Source organism: Scardinius erythrophthalmus (assembly GCF_964197995.2).
Source record: "Scardinius erythrophthalmus genome assembly, chromosome: 4".
NCBI lineage: Eukaryota > Metazoa > Chordata > Actinopteri > Cypriniformes > Leuciscidae > Scardinius > Scardinius erythrophthalmus.
Genome location: NC_138224.1, coordinates 22131186 through 22150441, shown reverse-complemented (window position 1 = coordinate 22150441; position 19256 = coordinate 22131186). Strand labels below are relative to the sequence as shown.

Here is a 19256-nt window from a genome sequence, read left to right as displayed (position 1 = left end):
ACGTTATCAACTATTTGTCCACCGTTAAGTTGAAAGAAGAGTATTTGACCAATTCTAGACAAAATATTATTCCTGTGGCCAATGATAATAGGTGTAATATTATAAAGTCGTGTCCACTGATACGAGCAAGGTAACAAAATGGACAGTTTATGGCATTACTGTCACTTGTCTGTAAAATCAAATAAGACGTTATCGAACTACTCTAAACTAATCTAATGAACACACACACACATTCATAAAGTTGCACAGAAATGGTGACTTTTAACGGAGGATGAATGGAGTCCTAAATGTCCTAAAAGGCATATATGAAATATGGCAATCCCGCTCGGATATGAACTAAAACAATTGCTCCGAGATCGCCTGAACAAGGTGGTCTTGGCCCGATAGAAAATGAACCCTGGGGCAGTTTGGTTGAGGTGAGAAAGCAATCCGACCCAATTAACCAACAAACCAAGCAGTATCATAATTCATGCTGGAAAACGTGTGATATAAAAAGAAGCACTGTCTGATTCTGTGAGTTTTTGTGGTTGAAAACCAGAGCGCCTCTCCACCTTAAAATGTTGTGTATTTGCTCTTCTCTGTGCATTGCAAGAATGCTGTCCCGACGAAGCCTTAATTCCCACTCTAAATTATATATAGTTTTAAAAATAATTCAATATATATATATATATATATATATAAGCGAGCTTGTCAATCTGTCTTGACGGATGACGCAGAGGAAACCCTGACGAATAAGAGGACAGTTTTTCCTCACATATGACTTGCATAAACACTTTTGCTACACCTTGAAATGTTGCCTTGTGAAAGCGAACCGAACCAATATTGTAACATTGCAATTTGCAAATGCAACATTGTGACAAATGAAGTCCCTATTTCTGAACAAAGCAAACAATCTACAGGTCTGAAAACACCCTAAGTCACATCAACCTCCAGGAAATCTTTTAACCATCAAAGACATATCAAAGGTATCTCCTGTAAATGAGGTAGAAGTTAATAAAAAGGCTGCAGTTCACTGTTTACCACAAAGGAATAACTCAACAGAAAACATAAAAATATACATGATAAATAAGACCTGTAAAATCAAATCTTAGTGACTAATAAAGCTTATTTGTTGATACTGCTGTCTGTTTAAGCCAAAGGAATGAGTTCAATTAAATATCTGCTGGAAATGGGAGATGAGTTCTCTGGAATGTGTTGCTGAGCACATTTGGGGTGGCCTTGTTCATTAATGTTCCTACACCCTAACCCAACTAATAATCTAATGAGAGTAAGTTGACATGTAATTGCAAATTGATGAGAGCTGACGTAGCTGCAAAGTTACTTATAGTTAGAAAAAAGTCTAAAGTGGACTATGGAAATAAAGTTTAACCTTTATTTTAATGCTGGTGCGATTCAGATTTGTAATGTAATAGTGGTTCAGATTGTGGACTTTATGTTAAATGAGTTAAATTTACATTCTGTTAAGTACTGTGGGTTTACCAAACGAGTTCCATACAGGAATCTGATTGCAAATAAGATATCCTATATAGAGGACAGGAATGATGTCAGACCAATAACATGAAAACACTATTACAGTACAACACTTTTGGAGACAATCAAAACCAAAACAAAATAAAACAAAAACACACTGTTTAAGAATTATTTATAGCTACCAAATATCAACCAAATTCATTAAAATCAGATTGTAAGTTACTGTCCTTTCTATATACACTTCTATATATCACTAAGGAAAAGTGTATTATTGTTCCACAGAACATATTTATATATTAGTACTGTCAATCGATTAAAACAATTAACTAGATTAATCACACGCTTTCTGTGATTAAAGTTTTTAATATAAGTTATTATAAGTTTTAATATTTTATAATATAATAATTTCACAGTTAATCTCCAAATGAATGTAGAAACAACATAAAGACAGTAGTCTATATTTGAAATACTTGTTTAATAGTATATTTTTATGAATGAAGGGCAGTCTCACTGATACTAAAACAGCTACATGATGTCTCAATGAAATTGATTTTTTTTTCAGTGTTTAACATAAATTATAGCTATGCAACATTACAGTGTAATTGAAAGCTATAATTTAAAACAGGAGACAACTTAACTTAACAACTTAAAACAGTCCTCACATAAACCCATAAAAAAAATCATATTTACCTGTGCCATGTAAAATATAGAGAAATTGAAATTAAGTTATCAAACAGTCTGCACTGCATAAATGAAAAATTAAATATAGATGAATCGTTATAGTAATTTTCTCTGTTTCCTTTGTTCTTTGTTTAACAATAATGCCAGAGAGAATTAGTGTCTGTCCACTTTAAGATGTGCTGCTGCTGCACATGACGTGGATCTCACACGTGTCCCAGTTTCTCACAACTCTTTAGCTTTATTTCAGACTTTGGTTAACTCATTTAAGACTGGTCTTATGAGGATACTCGACAAAACGGACAGTTTGGCATAATTGTGTATGTTATTGTTCGTTCAAGCGTGAAAGAGAACTCGATTCTCTTTCAGTCTGTTGCATGATACTAGTCTTTCTGTGCGTTGTGTGTGTGTCACATAAACAGAAAATTCATATACGCCGTATTCTCTTTTGTCACACTTGAATGGTTTAAAAGCATTTGCATGAATAAGAGCGTGATCAGCTAGCCAAAAGATGACAGAAAAAAAAACCTGATGCTGCGGTAATTATGAATATTTTAACACGTTAAACTGGAAAAATTAATTGCAACATTGACAGCACTAATATATACATGTATATATATACACTTGGTATATAGAAATATCCCTACTGATAACCCTGGATAAAAAAAAGAAAGAAAGAAAGAAAGAAAGAAAGAAAGAAAGAAAGAAAGAAAGAAAGAAAGAAAGAAAGAAAGAAAGAAAGAAAGAAAAAAAAATCTAAAAACTCCCAAGGCTGTGCTGAAACAGTCTGGGGTCACATGAAAAGGGGTTCAGGTATTAACATTTCTAGCATGCTTAGAAGAGGAAATACAGTGTTCCTGGGTGTTGTGATGGTTGTCACTATTGTAGATGACTGCTCATTTACCACATTATACTGACCCAAAGAGAGAAGGGAGGAAGTAAGTTTAGACATATCATGGTACGTGTGAAAGAAGTGCTGGGCAGTAACCTACTATGGTTGACGGTTACCAAACATCAGGGGAATTATATAAACCGAAATGTCATCCCCAGAGCCAAGCCGATCGTTGTCGATTCGCCAGCCCTGGTTCCTCAGAACCCCTCTGGCTCGCATCACCAGGTCCTGGGCTGCCATTGTGTATCTGTGGTCACAACACACACTTAAAGCATATATAGACTTAGATTATGAACATGATGATTATGATTATGTTGGCAACAGTTATTTGCACTAAGAGTAAATAGTGATATATGTTATTTTTTATACACTATATGCAAAAGCAATAGATGCTAAATACTCTAAATGTAAATAACAACAAAAGTAATTTCTTTACACTAAGTGAAAATAGCAGTATTTTATTCACACTAATAAGTGTAAATAGTTGTTATATGTTATTTATAGTTCATGCAAATAATGGCAGATATTATTTGCACCCCAGTGTACTATATTATAAACCAGAATACAATAAAATGATTAAATTTGATTAAATGATTAAATTTGACATTTGACACTACTTGTCCCTGCCCGAAAGCCCTCCCTTATACCTACTTCTAAATCTTCCCGTTATATCACTACATTTCCACTATTAATCCACGTTTGGCACTTTATTTCCATTTTTAAAATAATTTCTTAATTTTTAAATAAATTAAATGCCAGCTGATATACGATGGAAAAGAGGAGAATGAGTTCGGAAAAAAGTTTATTCGAACTCGGGTTGGTCACGAATCCACCTGCCTTACTTTCTACACCACTGCTCCAGTTATCTCTGGGATTTCTTTTGGTAATTTTGTCTGGCTCAATCAGACAGTGGTAGGCGGAGTTAGTGTAAATAGCCTCAGCCAACAAGTATTTGACGAATACAAGGCTATTTGCACTTGATATAATCTACGCAGTCTCTGGAGTCCCGCCACAGTTTTATAATGATCTGAAAATATTTGTACATTTCTCCAAAAAAACAAACAAAACAAATACATAAAACATAAAAGGTTTCTAATGTTGTGATATTCACCATTGCTTTGGCAAAGCATCTGTGAAGTGAAATAAATTAGTAACTAACTAATGAATATACATAGCACTTCTAAATGCTTTATTGTGATTGGCCAAGCAGTGATTGTTTATTAAGAGCTGGATTGCTACAGTATGTCGCTAGTTCCAGGTCTTAACAGCAAATTAACAGAGTTCCACTAGCCTAGAAATCTAGACGCACCCTAGTGGCAGCAAAATTTATTTTGCAACCAGGGTAGTCTAGCAACTCTCCGTTGACTTTCGGAGCTGTAAAAACCTAAATTGGGTCAGGCCAATCACATTGTGTACAGAGTAGGCGGGGCGGGCTTAACATAATGACGACAGAGTTGCGATGGTTCCCTGCTACTTGAAAACAAAGAATGGTGGCTGCTACTGCTGGCGAACAGTCTTTCGAATCGGCTTTAGCCGCGACTCTGGAGGACTTGGAGTTAAAGGAGAACTTTTTTTTCATTTTTTGGTACATTTGGAGTGCAGTCAATACAGAGAACAACGACAAAAATCGGTGTTGCCTACACCGAGTTATTCTATTTTTAAAATTTGCACCCTGTTGACTTCAATGGGGCAAGTTTTAAACCTGCTTTTAGCCTATTTAACATCGTTGATGTGTCATTACAAGTTGTGAGGGACCAAGAGGCAAGAACAAGGAACACAAGCTTTGCAAAAGAAAATGGGTCTTTATTTGAACCCAAGAAAAAAAATAACTTTACAAACTCATACACTTCTTACAATAAAAATAAACAAACAGAAAATGAGATCAAACAATTAGACAAAAAAAACAAACAAACAACTAAAACTACTGACCTGCTCAATTGAACAAAGCAACAGCTTATAAAGGAAAGGATGGGCCCATTACAAATTAAGAGGGGAAACAATTCAACTTTACATTCAACATATAACTATAAGTAAATCAAAGTCAAATCAAACAAAGGTATACAATAAATAAAGATAAGGAAAGCAAAATGTAATCAAATATTATAAATGTACAACCAAATAAATCAATTGACAAAGACATTAACGTTTCTTCCTTCCCCGGGCAATTCCAGCAAATGGTATGTTCGGGCGGAACCAATAACGTTTAAATTCTCTGTTCCTGCCCGGACTCTAATCCTTGTTACGCCAGGATGCGGCTGCAGCGGACCATGTCTGAAGTTCCTCACAAACGGTAAACTTAAACTCAAAATAGAAACAAATATAAGTAACATATACAACGTAACTAATTTGTGTGCACTTCAAATCAGTAACAATGTATATAAAATGTGCTATAAATGTAAACATGTGAAAACCTAACAATAAAGAAATAATTAATATGGTTTGTTTTGTGTGATTATTATGATCCATCATTATACTGAAACAAATTAATATAAATAACAAAATAAGTTTAAATAAAAATTCTTAAAATGTAAATCCTTTATGTAAATGTATGCTTGTTGGCGTGTGTGTATGTGCGTGCATGTACATCCACATTACCGCTCTTGTGCGGCCACCACTCGGGCCGTCACACAAGTGCACAGAAAATGTGAGTGATTCCTTCAGAGTGAACACGAGTGAATCTGACTGCAGTAGATGTGAAAGATATGTATAAAAATGATGTTATTTAAGCCAGCGCAAATACCTGTGTTTACATCCTGTTTTCGGTGGAAGTCCAAAGTAGTCGATTGCCGAGTTCACGCGCGTGATCATAGGTAACTAAACCTATGCGCGTGAACTCGGCAATCGACTACTTTGGACTTCCACCGAAAACAGGATGTAAACACAGGTATTTGCGCTGGCTTAAATAACATCATTTTTATACATATCTTTCACATCTACTGCAGTCAGATTCACTCGTGTTCACTCTGAAGGAATCACTCACATTTTCTGTGCACTTGTAATGACACATCAAGGATGTTAAGAGGCTAAAAGCAGGTTTAAAACTTGCCCCATTGAAGTCAACAGGGTGCAAATTTTAAAAATAGAATAACTCGGTGTAGGCAACACCGATTTTTGTCGTTGTTCTCTGTATTGACAGCACTCCAAATGTACAAAAAAATGAGCTCAATGTTAAAATTGACCGGAGTTCTCCTTTAAGTTTTTCTTAGAGAAAAGAGCAAAGAACGGCACTTAAGTCATTCTTAAAAAAGGAAGACGTGTTCGTAGTTTTGCCGGCCAATTCAAAAGTTGAATCTATCAACTAACGTTAGCTCCGCTGTTGGGAAAACGCTCTGGTTGGTTGAAGCGCTGTCCTATTGTGCAGAGAAAATTTGAAAGACAGCCGTTTATCCCACCCCTCGGATTGACCCGTGTCTATGGTGAGTTGCCAGACCTAACATCTTGATGTAGGTCTGGCTTGCCAGGCTAGAGTTTCACATCACTTTGCCAAATTATTTCAGTTCAAAGTGCCATATATAACCTACCACAGAAGAACCAGATAAAAACAAAAAGTCAAAAGTCTTGTGCCATAATGATTAATTATAATGCATGACAGGGCACAGATAAGGGCACATAATCAAAACCATAAAAACCTGTTAAGGTCATCGGGATCACAGTTGGCCAGGAATGAGGTGACAGTCTCTGCTACTTCCTCATTAGAAAGGACATCCCACAGGCCATCAGTTCCCATGACTAGCACATCATCTGCTCCATGCACATATTGTGTCAGGTTATACACTTTAACCTGCAAAGAAAGTTCATCTTCATTCAGTGTGAATCATAAGAGCTTAATGAGCTGAGGCCGCCACGCTCCCGGCGCTATTCACATGGTAAATAGTTTAGGTGATCTATGCATCGCACATGCCCCCCGATCAATGCCATAAAAACAGTTTCTTCATCCGATTCACTGATAGTTCATCGCGTTTTGAGTATGGCACGCTTCCCAGATAAAGACGCCCTTCAGATGATTCTGGACAGCGAGGAAGAATTCATCTTTTCCTCAGAGGAAGATTGCAACTCGGACGACAAACGGGTGCATTTTCAAGAGCGAATTGATCCCGCCGAGGATACAAGTTCGGAGTAAGTTGTTTACTGTTATATAATTCCTTTTCTGATAATATAGAACTCATATGAATTTTCAGACTATATTTTGCTTAGTTTTGGATAGCTTTTGACATCTTACAGGAAAGATTGCCTTACAATATCCCTGACATTCGTGTATATGCTCAAGTGTAAACTTTTTCAATGTGATATTACTCTCTAAACATATTTGTATATTAAATATATTTTACTCAGTTTTGATTAGCTTATAACACTGATTATCATGCTAAAATACTGCCTTATGTTTAATGTAGCTTATTTGCGAATAGCCTATCTGCTTAAGTGTAATGTGATTTAGTCTAAATATATTTCAGCCTCCGGTAAAATATGTGATAGCCTACGTCTACTGTCTAAATACTAGACATTATATATATAAATGTATGGTTTTGGTTAGACTATGACACTGCTTATCATGCTTCAATACTGCCTTATGCACAGATGTTTGTGAATACAGGTGTAAGTGTTTGAAATGTAGCGATGTGTAGTTCGCGAACGATCCATTCATTGCGTGCGGTCTATATGGCCCATAAACAGATACTCGCGGTGACGCGGTTTACGGCCCATAAATAGATATTTCTCCGTCCTATGGACCATAAACAGATATATACATACATTGTGCGTCCATAACAATTAATTGCCCATCAGTTTACTTTGGATAATGTATGCTAACAGTTTTTTTGTTGTTGTTGTTGTTGTTGTTGTTGTTGTTGTTGTTTTTTAGGAATGTGGCTGCATCTAGCTCTCCTTCTCCAGCATCTTGCAGAGGTGCACGATGGTGTCGTTCAGTTTTCAGTGCGATCGAGAATCATACTGAGTAAGTCCACAAACGTAATATTTACAGATGAAATATAATTGTGTTTACATCGTCATAATATAAAAGTACATATTCTTGTGTGATATTACAAAAACTGTTGTCTTTTTTTATCCATGGCCATTAGTGATCGATAATGATAATAATACAGTGTCTTTGATTGTGTTATCAGCCTGCTCACAGTGTTTTTTGTTTTGTTTTGTTTTGTTTTGTTTTGTTTTTTACAGATGTGACAATGAATATGTCCAAGCACCTGTCCCGAAGAGAGCCAAGGCAGGCAAGCAAAAGGCAGTCCACTCTGGCATGGAAAACAGAGACTGATGTTGACATGGTTCCACAGACTGTAAGATTCCGTCCTGCACGGGAAACTGGACCGCAAGTCCGCAACTGAACTCTATTGACTCACATTCGCCCATGAGTCTATTCAAACAATTTTTTTCAGAAAGCGCTGTGTCAACTCTGTGCCACAACATCAATGGCTGGCTTGGCAACAATCACAGGCTGCCAAGGCAACTGCAAAGGGCTGCAAATATAAATGGACAGATATCAGCATCAGTGAGATGTACCGATACATTGGGTTGCTGTTCTACATGGCCATGGTGAAGGTCAGCTCCATCAGGGACTACTGGCGGCAAAGCAGTGTTTTCTCCGTACCCTTTCCAGCTACAGTTATGTCCCGGGACAGATACCGCACCATTTCATGGAATGTGCACATGAGTCACCCAGATGCAGATATGGATAATGACAGAAAGAGGGGCACAGCTGAACATGACCGTCTTTTCAGGGTCAAACCTCTCATGGACACTATCCGTTATGCTTGTAAATCCATCTATCATCCTAAAAGAAACTTAGCTGTGGATGAAAGAATGGTGGCATGCAATGCACATACGGGTATGACGCAGTACATGAAAGCCAAGCCAGCCAGATGGGGTTTCAAGTTGTTTGTTCTTGTAGACTCATCGAATGGATACACTGTGGACTTTTCTGTGTACACAGGAAAGAACAACATTCCCACAGGCCATGGACTGTCATATGATGCTGTAACATCTCTTTTAGACCACACATTTTTGGGTTCTGGGTACCATGTGTACATGGACAATATTTATACAAGTCCAAAGCTCCTCAAAGACTTGTTTGCAATGAAGTTTGGTGCATGTGGGACTTACAGGGACAACAGGAAGGACTGCCCTCAGAATGCAGCTAATTCACTCTCTAAAAAATCTGCCAGGGGATCCATCAGGTGGATTCGGGATGGACCTCTTGTATACACAGGTTTTTGAGCCGTTTCCACTCTACATCCTAAACTCCTCTCATCAATGCAATCCACTTCCGTTCTGGCGGGCTTGGTTTGTTTTGCTAGCTAGCTCCGTTGTGCCGACAAAGCACTGATATCGCAGTGACAAAGAGGATATAACAATTACAACATGAAGAAAAGTGATTCGGGAACGGCGTGTGCGGTAGTTGGTTGCAAACACTCGAGAAAGCACCTGAACGATTGGTTAGATAGAGAGTGCTACGACCACAAACCAGCTACGAAGAGGCAATGTCCATGCACTCCATTGTTTACATTTTTTTACGATTTTCTTATCGATTCCTGATAGCACTGTGTGGAAAAAGTATTCATATGCTTTTTCGGCAAAAAACTGTACTTTTTATGTAATTTCTGTAATAAATGGAACCTTATTGTAAAGTGTTACCGATTAGTTATACATCGATTCAGACGTCTCGTGAGTTCAGTTGGAAAGATCAGTTGTTTTAACCATAGACAGCATTAATGATTAATAACAAGAATGCTGAGAAACTGGCTTCTTTTATAAACAATCTTATTGAATAATTGCCCTTTTAATTAATTTTCTTTTGAATATGTAAATGCCATTTGTGCCATTTATAACATGCTCCATATTCTTCTGTTCTTTTTTATTTAATTTAATTTATTTATTTATTTTCTAGGATGTGCACTGTTAGTTCGTAGTAAGACTTTTACATTGTACCTGATTTGTTTGTATTTGCTTCGTTAATAAAAAAAAAAAAAAAAAAAAAAAACATAGACAGGTTTTAACTATTCATTAAAATGAATCGGTTCAAATGAGTCATTAGTTCGCGAATTGGACATGTCATAGGCATTGTGTGATTATCCCAGCAGTTAGAACATGGAAATCCCACAAGGTTTGTGTCAACACAGAAAACATTACATCACTGGATAGGTTTTTACGTTTATTAAGAGTGTGATTTTTAGGGGGTCGACCAAGATGGCGCTCTGAATGGACGTGTTTCTCTGAGCTCCGCAAACCGAACTGTTTTCCATATAGTTAAAGTGTATACAAAACTGACTTTTTGCTTTTATTTCATGTACCGCGTTTGTCGGGCTGTATTCTGGTTACATTTGCTGGTAAAATTAAGCCTCAGGAGAAGAGGAAGAGCGGCGCTAAAAAAGCGCTTGCTAGCGCGTGTTCTAACGTTACCAACATGGCTGAAACGTTAGTTCCCACTGAGCAAACAATGAGATGCAAACAATATGCTCATTGACAACATGCACAACTACCTCGAGTCAGACACGGAGGTACTGAAGGTCTCGTTAGTGGATGATCATTTTCCGACACTTCCCATCACCCCGGTTAAATCACCTGCACCTAAATGGAGACGTGTGGAAGATACGACAACTGACGCAATCCTCTCCCAGCTTTCCTCCCTCTCTCAGCTGATAAACCACAGGTCAGATGCCTTGGAAAAGTTGGTCAGTGACAACTCCATGGTGATTGCCGACGTGAAGATGGCAGTTACAGAAAACACCAAGCAGATCGCCGGTATTAAAGATTCCTTTGATGCTGTTTGTGCTGAAGTAAAAAGCGTTAAAGAGAGAGTTGATCGCTGTGAATCGCGGATTGAGGCTTGCAAAGTAAATACTGACAAGACTGAGCAGCGTGTTTCTCAATTAGAAGCGTACTCCCGACGCTGGAATCTCAAGCTCTACAGCCTAGAAGAGAACGATCAGCAGGATCTGCGACAAGAGATCATCCAGATATGACCTGTACCGGTGACCTGTGGCTGTCTCACGGATCTGAGCGCTCAGCTGGTGTTTGTATTTTAAAAAACCGCTTTAGTGGAAAAGTCTTAAATTCTGACTGTGACAAAAGCGGTCATTACATAATTCTAGTTCTAGAAATTGCAAGCGTAAATTATATTATAGTTAATGCTTATGGCTTCAATTCTCAAACAGAGAACAACAGTTTTTTGATAAATTGGAAGAACGACTCCTTTACTGGTTATCTAAATTCCCAAATTCTTTTATCGTTTTGGGCGGAGATTTTAATACCGTGTTAGATAATTGCCTGGATAGGTTGCCTGCAAGGAATGCGGACTCCTCTAATATTTATGTGAAGGCGCTCTTACATAGTTTTAATTTAACCAACATATGGAGAGATACTCACCCGCTACAGAAATCATACATGGAGCAACAAATCGTTAGCAAGGCAGTCTCGCATTGATTTCTGGCTTATATCCAAGGATCTGAAAAATGTAGCTGCGAACATTCTACCATCGCCCCTAACTGATCATAAGACTGTTCAAATTCTCATTCCTTCTCTCTCTCCCGGTTCTCCTAAAACCTCTTATTGGAAACTTAATAGTACACTCCTTAAACACAAGGAAGTGACTTCTAAGATTGAGAGTTTTATTCGGCTTTACTGGGACAAAGCTCAAAATGAGAATTTTTTCAGCATAAACTGGGAGTTGTTAAAGTACGAAATTGCTAAATTTCTCAGGAAATACAGTAGTGATTTAGCTAAAAAAAAGAAAAACAGAGGAAACCGACACTATACTTAAAATTGCATCCTTAACTTCTAAGCCTTTAGATGTACTTACTGAGTCAGAACAGTTGGAGCTTACTAATCAGCAGCATAGGTTGGAAGAGATATATAAACGAAAAGCGGAAGGTGCTTTTGTTAGATCTCGCCGTAAGTGGCTCGAAGAGGGCGAGCAGAATTCTGCATATTTCTTTAGACTAGAAAAGCAGCAATCAAAAAATAACACCATTCAGCAATTAAGAATTGATGGAACAATTACTGACGATTCAAAGAAAATTGCCAAGTATTGTGCTGGTTTTTACAGTGATCTTTACACCTCAAGATATTGTCCTCAAGATACCACAAGTTTTTTTAATTCTATTCCTAATATCAATCAGATTTCTGAAGCCAATTGTGACTTTTGCGATGCCTCTATTTCTCTAAATGAAATTACTAATGCCATTAATCAACTAAAAATTAATAAATCACCCGGACCGGACGGCTTTACTGCCGAATTTTATAAGCATTTTTCTCTGAGCCTAGCGGCCCCATTTTTAAAAGAAGTTTTTGCTGAGAGTGTTTATAGAGGTTCCTTACCACCTACGTTAAGTCAGGGTCTAATTACACTCATTCCTAAGCCCAAGAAATATTCTCTCCTGTTAGATAATTGGCGCCCCATTTCCTTATTAAATAATGACTATAAGATTTTTGCTCTGATACTTACTGAAGTCAGTACTAGACTCTATTATTGATGAGAGCCAATCTGGGTTCATGCAAAATAGACATATCTCAAATAATGTCAGATTGATTTTAGATTTATTAGACTACTCTGAGCTAGTTCATGAAGACAGTTTTATTCTTTTCTTAGACTTTTATAAAGCCTTTGATTCCTTAGAGCACGATTTTATAATGGAAACCCTAAAAAAGTTTGGTTTTGGTCAGTTCTTCTGCAGATCGGTCCAAACTTTGTACACTAATGGAAACGGTTCTATTAAATTAAGCAATGGTACATCCCCAAGGTTTGATTTAAAGCGTGGAATACGGCAAGGGTATCCTCTTTCTGCTTACCTGTTCCTTCTCCCTGCCCAACTTCTTAATTTACACATTAAAAACAGTCCTATTAAAGGCATTAGTGTTGCAAATAATCATATTTTAATCAGTCAGTTGGCGGATGATACAGCCCTGTTTCTGGCAGATGCTTCACAGGTTTCAGTTGCGATTAACCTGATTCGCTCTTTTTCCAAAGCTTCCGGTCTCACCCTCAATCTCAATGTGAACTGTTACCAGTGAATAACTGCTCTGCTTCCGTAGTGTGCAATATCCCTGTCAGAGATTCAGTCACATATCTTGGTGTTCATATCACTAAAGATAGAGAAGCTAGAGGTAAGTTAAACTTTTTTCCCCTCATTGAAAAAACTCAAAAGGTTTTCAACCGATGGTTACAAAGAGATCTTTCTTTTAAAGGCAGAGTTCTAATCACCAAAGCGGAAGTTATTTCTCGTTTAACCTATGCTGCTCAGTCATTACATGTAGATAACTCCTTTTGTAAATCTGTCGATAAGATGTTATTTAATTTTCTATGGAAAAATAAAACACTATATTCGTACTGTAAGTCTGTAGTTCTGAATTCTTACAACAAAGGGGGCTTAAATTTAATAGATTTTAGCTCTCTCAACAACACATTCAAAATAAATTGGATCAAGCAATATCTCAAACACCCTACTTCCATCTGGAATTTTATTTCTCATCATGTCTTTTCTCAGTTAGGTGGCCTAAAATTTATTCTGCTCTGTAACTATAAAATACAAAAAATCCCAGTTAAACACTCCAATTTCCATCAACAGGCTCTTTTAGCATGGGCTTTGCTTTACAAGCACAACTTTTCTCCACAGAGGTGTTATATATGGAACAACTTTAATATTGTTTATAAGAACAAGTCACTTTTTTACGATAATTGGTTCAACAACGGTATTTTATTAGTCAGTCAGCTCTTTAATAAGAATGGACTACTATACAGTTATTCAGAATTTCTTGCCAAATATAAGATTCCAGTAAGCCCAAAAGAATTTTCAATAGTTTTTGATGCTGTGCCCTCAGGTCTTCGTATGTTTTTCAGGTCAATTGATATCTCTCTGCCATTATCAATGCCACCTCCAGATCCAACTCTACTTCCGTTAGGTAAAGTCTGTTTCTCTTCTTATAAAGCATCGAACTTCAAAATTAGATCCTTGTTTCAAGCGGACCTAGTCTCTATTCCTCCTGTATTACTAACTATTTCACATTTATTTTGGTCTTGTGAATTCACATATATGCTCTGGAAAGACTTTAATTCTTTTTTAGTTGACAATATTCTTCCTGAGTTCTCCCTGTACTACAAAAATGTAATTTTTGGTTGTTTTAGTGACTGTGGGAAGGGCAATGATGCACTCTTTCTAGTAAACCTAATTTTATTTGTTGCCAAATTTCATATACATAAATGCAAATTCACTAATAAAAAAACACTTTTTTCGGTGCTAAAAACTGAAATGGAACAGTATATTTCTACCATCTCTTCCATACAAAACAAAAAAGCTGTTAAAACTGTGGCTAATTGTACTATGTTTAATGTGTTTATTTGATTAGTAATCTTGTGTTTTGCTCATTATCTGTGCTATTTTATTTATTTATTTTATATATATATATATATATATATATATATATATATATATATATATATATATATATATATATATATATTGTGTGTGTTGTTTTTTCTTTCTCTCTTTTATTATGTACTTCTTTAACTTTTGCTTCTCTGATTGTATTATTGATTATCTTCAATAAAAAAAAAATAAATAAATAAAAAAAAAGAGTGTGATTTTTATGGCAGCTGAATGTGCAGAACGCATTTCAGAGAAGATAAGGCAACGTATTTTAGCACAATTCACACCCAGCGGTAATTCAGGAAAAAAAAATGCTCCACATAAAACTTTGGTCTTCCGACCTTTTACTATCATGTCGTTTTATTTTGATTAATATGCGCACGGGAGAGAGAGCAAGACAGCGCTTAGTTTGGAGACGGTGAGACTTGTTTACACTTTCGCCTGGCTCCGAAGAGAGAGAGTGCGCGCGCGCGACCGGGTCTCTCTCTCTGCTCGTTCTTTCAGTTAAACATGCGAATTCAGTTCCCATCCCTACCTATGATGTAGTTCGGATACCAACAATAAAAAAGACAGGCCTAGGCTACAATGGTCAATTAATCGCTGTGTTTACACCATAGACTGTAAAAGGTTTACACCGGCAGACCCTGCGCAAACCACTTCCGGCGGAAATGAAGTGCATTTGTGTACAGTTATGGCGCCGCCCGTGATTTGGGGCGTTAACTTGTGTATTTGTGAAGTGGATGGACACATGAGAGGTATCTGTCTGTTCTACCATCCATCCTGCTTATACAGCAGACACTGCGCAGAGGAGGGTGAAAACACAAGATACATGGAGGACAAAGACATTTCCATGTCCTGCACCTGTGACTGCCTACAACAAACACATGGGGGGTGTTGACCTGTCTGATCAGCTGTTACAGTACTACATTGTACAGCACAAAACCATGAAGTGGTGCAGAAAGATCTTTCTATACTTCTTGAACATTGCTTTCACCAACTCTTTCATTGTGCACAAAGAGCTACATGGTAACTTGTCCCATAAAGAGTTTATGGAGCAACTTATAACAAAGCTCTGTGGTGTGTCACAGAAAAAGGAACCAAAACGGACCAATAGTGACCATGTACCAGTTCCAGGAGCTGAGCTGACATCAGATGACAGGGATGTTGCCACAGTTGGTCGCCGCTAATGTGTTCATTGCAAAACAGTGCATGGTAAAAAGCAATTAACACCATGGAAACCCCACCAGGGGGCCCCCAATCGAGTTTTTTTTTTATACATATTAATTAACTTAAACAAGTGACATAAATTAATGAATGAATTAATAATTCAAGACAAGAAAATTCTTATTTCATGATCAATATACCTGCCTACAACTGCTGCTGTGTCTGCCAGTGTTTGAGTCATGCGCATAACCTCACGTGCTTAGACAATTCGTGCGCATTCACGGTAATGTTAAGCCATGTCACAAAAATTTGATTTGCCTCACATGATTGACATTTAAATCAATGATTTATCCTTTAAATTGAATGATATTCAGAACAGAACAAGAATAAAAAAATAACTATAAACAAGCCAAAACTAAATAATTTATAGTGAAAGTAAGCGTCGTTGGGCTCACGTATCTCTCTCATTAGAATCAAAATGTTTCAACATTCGCGTTGTATTTGGATGGTAAACTATTCTTTATTATACGCTTTGTACTTCACTCACGTTCCAATATCGACGGGAAAAAATCATCCTCTTCACACGCGCAAAAATATGCTTGGAAACATCACAGTGGATTACGCTGAATGTAAGAATCGTACTACTGACTATTTAAACAGAGCAGTGTAATTTTTATGTTAGGTCAACTATTTTATTATTATATTTTATTATGGCTATAATGAACAGGCTGCGATGTCAAGATTGCAATGCTGGAATATGTTGTGTGTGTGTGTGTGTGTGTGTGTGTGTGAGGCGCGGGCGCGATCGAACAGTGGACACATAAAAACATACTCCGTCATGTTCATACAAGACATCATTCAAACTGCAAAGTATTAAAAAACGTTGGAGGATAAATATGATTAATAATTTGCAAATAATTTATTTAATATGTTTTGTGACAGTTTGTTTTCAGAACTTTCAAAGAGTTAGTAAAAGAGTAAAGAAAAAGTTACAACTTTTTTAAGTATCTTATTTTTTATTAAAGTCCCTGTAAAGGCAATTCAAAAAAAAAGTTCTAAACACATTATAAATGTTAGAAATGTATTGCTAAATCATATTACAAAGACTGTGCACTGTGAAGTACTGAATTGTGGAGTTAGACCGTTAAACAGTTTTTCACCGTTGCTGTGTTCCGGATTTTTTGGGCGGGGCTAAAACGGGGGCTCGATGACGCACTGAGGCCCCCTGAGCTATTGGACACGCCCCTACTTGATGACGCACTGGAGCCCCATTCACATCAGTTTGCAACTCAATCGCGAGTTACTGTCAGTACGATTATTTACTACATCCTACAGTTTGCTAGCTAGCTATGCCTTCGTCACGGAAATGCGTATTACCTGGATGCGATCACGTACAAAACAGATCGGTGTCCTTATTTAAATTTCCGAAAAACTATCATATCAACAAGAGGTGGATTAATTTTGTGAAGAGCCACATGATGGAGAGCTGAGGATCACCGCCAAAACCCGCCTCTGTAGTGATCATTTTACACGGGATAGTTTTATAAACTTTCGTCGCAGACAACTGGGATTCATTCACTGATAATCCGCTGTTACTGGTGAATGTGGCCGAACCGACTATCTCCCGCCTCGGCCTTCATCCTCCCGTCGCGCCGACAACTGGTGCCATCGTCGGCAGTGCGTGCCCACCAATGAGTGTAAGTTGCCTTGTGTGCTTATGTCATAATTATAGTAGGTAGTCCAGGCTCGAACATGTATGGCTTTGTAAAACAAATTAAGCTGCTAGGAGCATCCTTTCCGGCTGTAGCGGTGACAGTTGAGTGTTGTTGTGAGTCGACGGCAGCGAGCTTTCCCGCGAGTGGGCGTGGTTTCAGCGCAGCCAGCGGACACGCCCCCAGCGTTTGAGAGCAGAGACTACTGCTCATTTTTTCAAGATTTTGATCGCTTATTTGATGTACTTGCCGGCTTTTTTTATCATTAAAATTTGACTGGGTGGCTAATAACACATTTTTCTGTGGTGTGACAAACTCAGAACACATACTTAATTTTGACTTTACAGGGACTTTAAGTATTTACTTTGTATTAATACATAACCTCATTGTATTAATTTATAATTTAACATAATAGCGTAACATTTTTGTCAATAATCGTCAAGCACAGGTGACTCCGCGTGGTGGGAGGGGGCCCCCAAATCAAATTCTGCTTAGGGCCCCCAAAAGGCTCGGGCCGGCACTGGACTGTGTTCAGACCATTTCTAGGCGTGTTCCCCTGTTCAACCTTAGGAGGTTGCTTAAGATATACCTTTATATGTGCGATGTTACCAGGTGCTGTCCGTGGCTGTGGTGCTGAATTTGTTGATATCGATGGCTCGCGAATCAATTACTCACTCATGCAGGGGCTGCTTCTCTGCGTTATGTAAGAAAGGTGTTCTGTATAAAAGAAGTACTTCAGAAATAGTTGAAATTGCATTTATTAGGAATTTAAAATTGTATCATATATTGCTGCCACAATAACGGCCCATTTCAAATGTTAATGTGCTTTCTTCTCTATTTCCTTTTTGTTCGCTGAGGTTCTTGTATACTTTTCAGCATTTCAGTAATAAAAGTGTGCATCAGATGTACTTTGCTCGGCAGTGATTAAAAAGCATTTAAACAGTGAATTTTGAAGTGATCTCTTCTTGTAAAATCAGAGATGTGGATTCAGACGGCAGTTAAATCACCACACGACCTTGGTGTTAGTCAAAAAACAGTAGGTAGTTTTGCCGACGTTGGCCGGGGATTTTTGTGCGGGCGGTGGGAGAAAAACACTGACATTCTGGATTCGGACGGCAATAAAATCATCGGCTAACCCCTGTATATGTTGAAAATACCTTACAACCCCATGAGAACTAATTAGCGTCCGAATAGGGCTTAACTGGCAGCATGCTTTCACTGGCCTTCCGCGGACAGCGCTGTCTTTGATTTAGCACAACTATTCTCTGTATCGCGGCCATAGTTTGAGCAAATTCCCCACCAAAATCATTCCCTTTAAATAGACTCATAAGCCTTAGCCAAACTGCCTAATGGTTTGCCAGCTGTACCTTTGGATAATATAATTTAAAGCGAACAATCAGTGTAATGACAATTTTATTCTTTGCATGAAAACACTTGAATTAGCCTAATTGAACACTGGGTGTATTAACTTCAGAATTATATTCGTATAGACTGAGATGTAAAAAAGTTTTTTGCTGTGGTGGCCACCTGTTAACAGTGATAAGGTATAGCTAAGATAAGGTCCAGACCAACCTTCCGAATGTATGACTTACAGAAGGTATACTTAACTCATAATGTTTCGGGAAAAACAAGGCATCTACGCTAATATTAGTCTCTCTGTTTATCCCGAGGTTTACCATTCTCAGCCGAATCCAAACTGTATCCAGATCAGATGAAGGACCTGCACCTAGACACGAACACAACGCAGCCCTGAAGTGTCAGCAGAGACCATGTCAACTAGACTATCCCCTGCGAAGGGCTCATCGAAAAAAATGTTTTCACGACAAACGATTTTCCTCTGTACAGCCAAAACAATCTTTGTTACATTATTTTCCTATTATCACTGTGAAGCTCCTTTGAAACAATCTGTATTGTAAAAAGCGCTATATAAACAAAGGTGACTTGACTTGCCAAGCACGGTGGGGGCTG

General features: G+C 37.7%; 1 protein-coding gene across 3 annotated transcripts in view; it reads right to left on the bottom strand.

The window, feature by feature from the left end:
* Nucleotides 1–1933: 1933 nt before the first annotated feature.
* LOC308689812 (protein phosphatase 1H-like) overlaps nucleotides 1934–19256 on the bottom strand; it is a 94798-nt gene continuing 77475 nt past the window's right edge. For 2 of the 3 annotated variants that reach the window (XM_081363830.1, XM_081363831.1), the window contains 2 exons: nucleotides 6670–6821; nucleotides 1934–3287 (listed from right to left, as the gene is read on the bottom strand). In XM_081363830.1, coding sequence (XP_081219956.1) covers nucleotides 3140–3287; nucleotides 6670–6821 — 300 coding nt within the window. In that variant the 3' untranslated portion in view covers nucleotides 1934–3139. Of the gene's footprint in view, nucleotides 3288–4825; nucleotides 5342–6669; nucleotides 6822–19256 lie in introns of those variants that run through there. The other variant, XM_081363829.1, reaches the window with a different exon arrangement.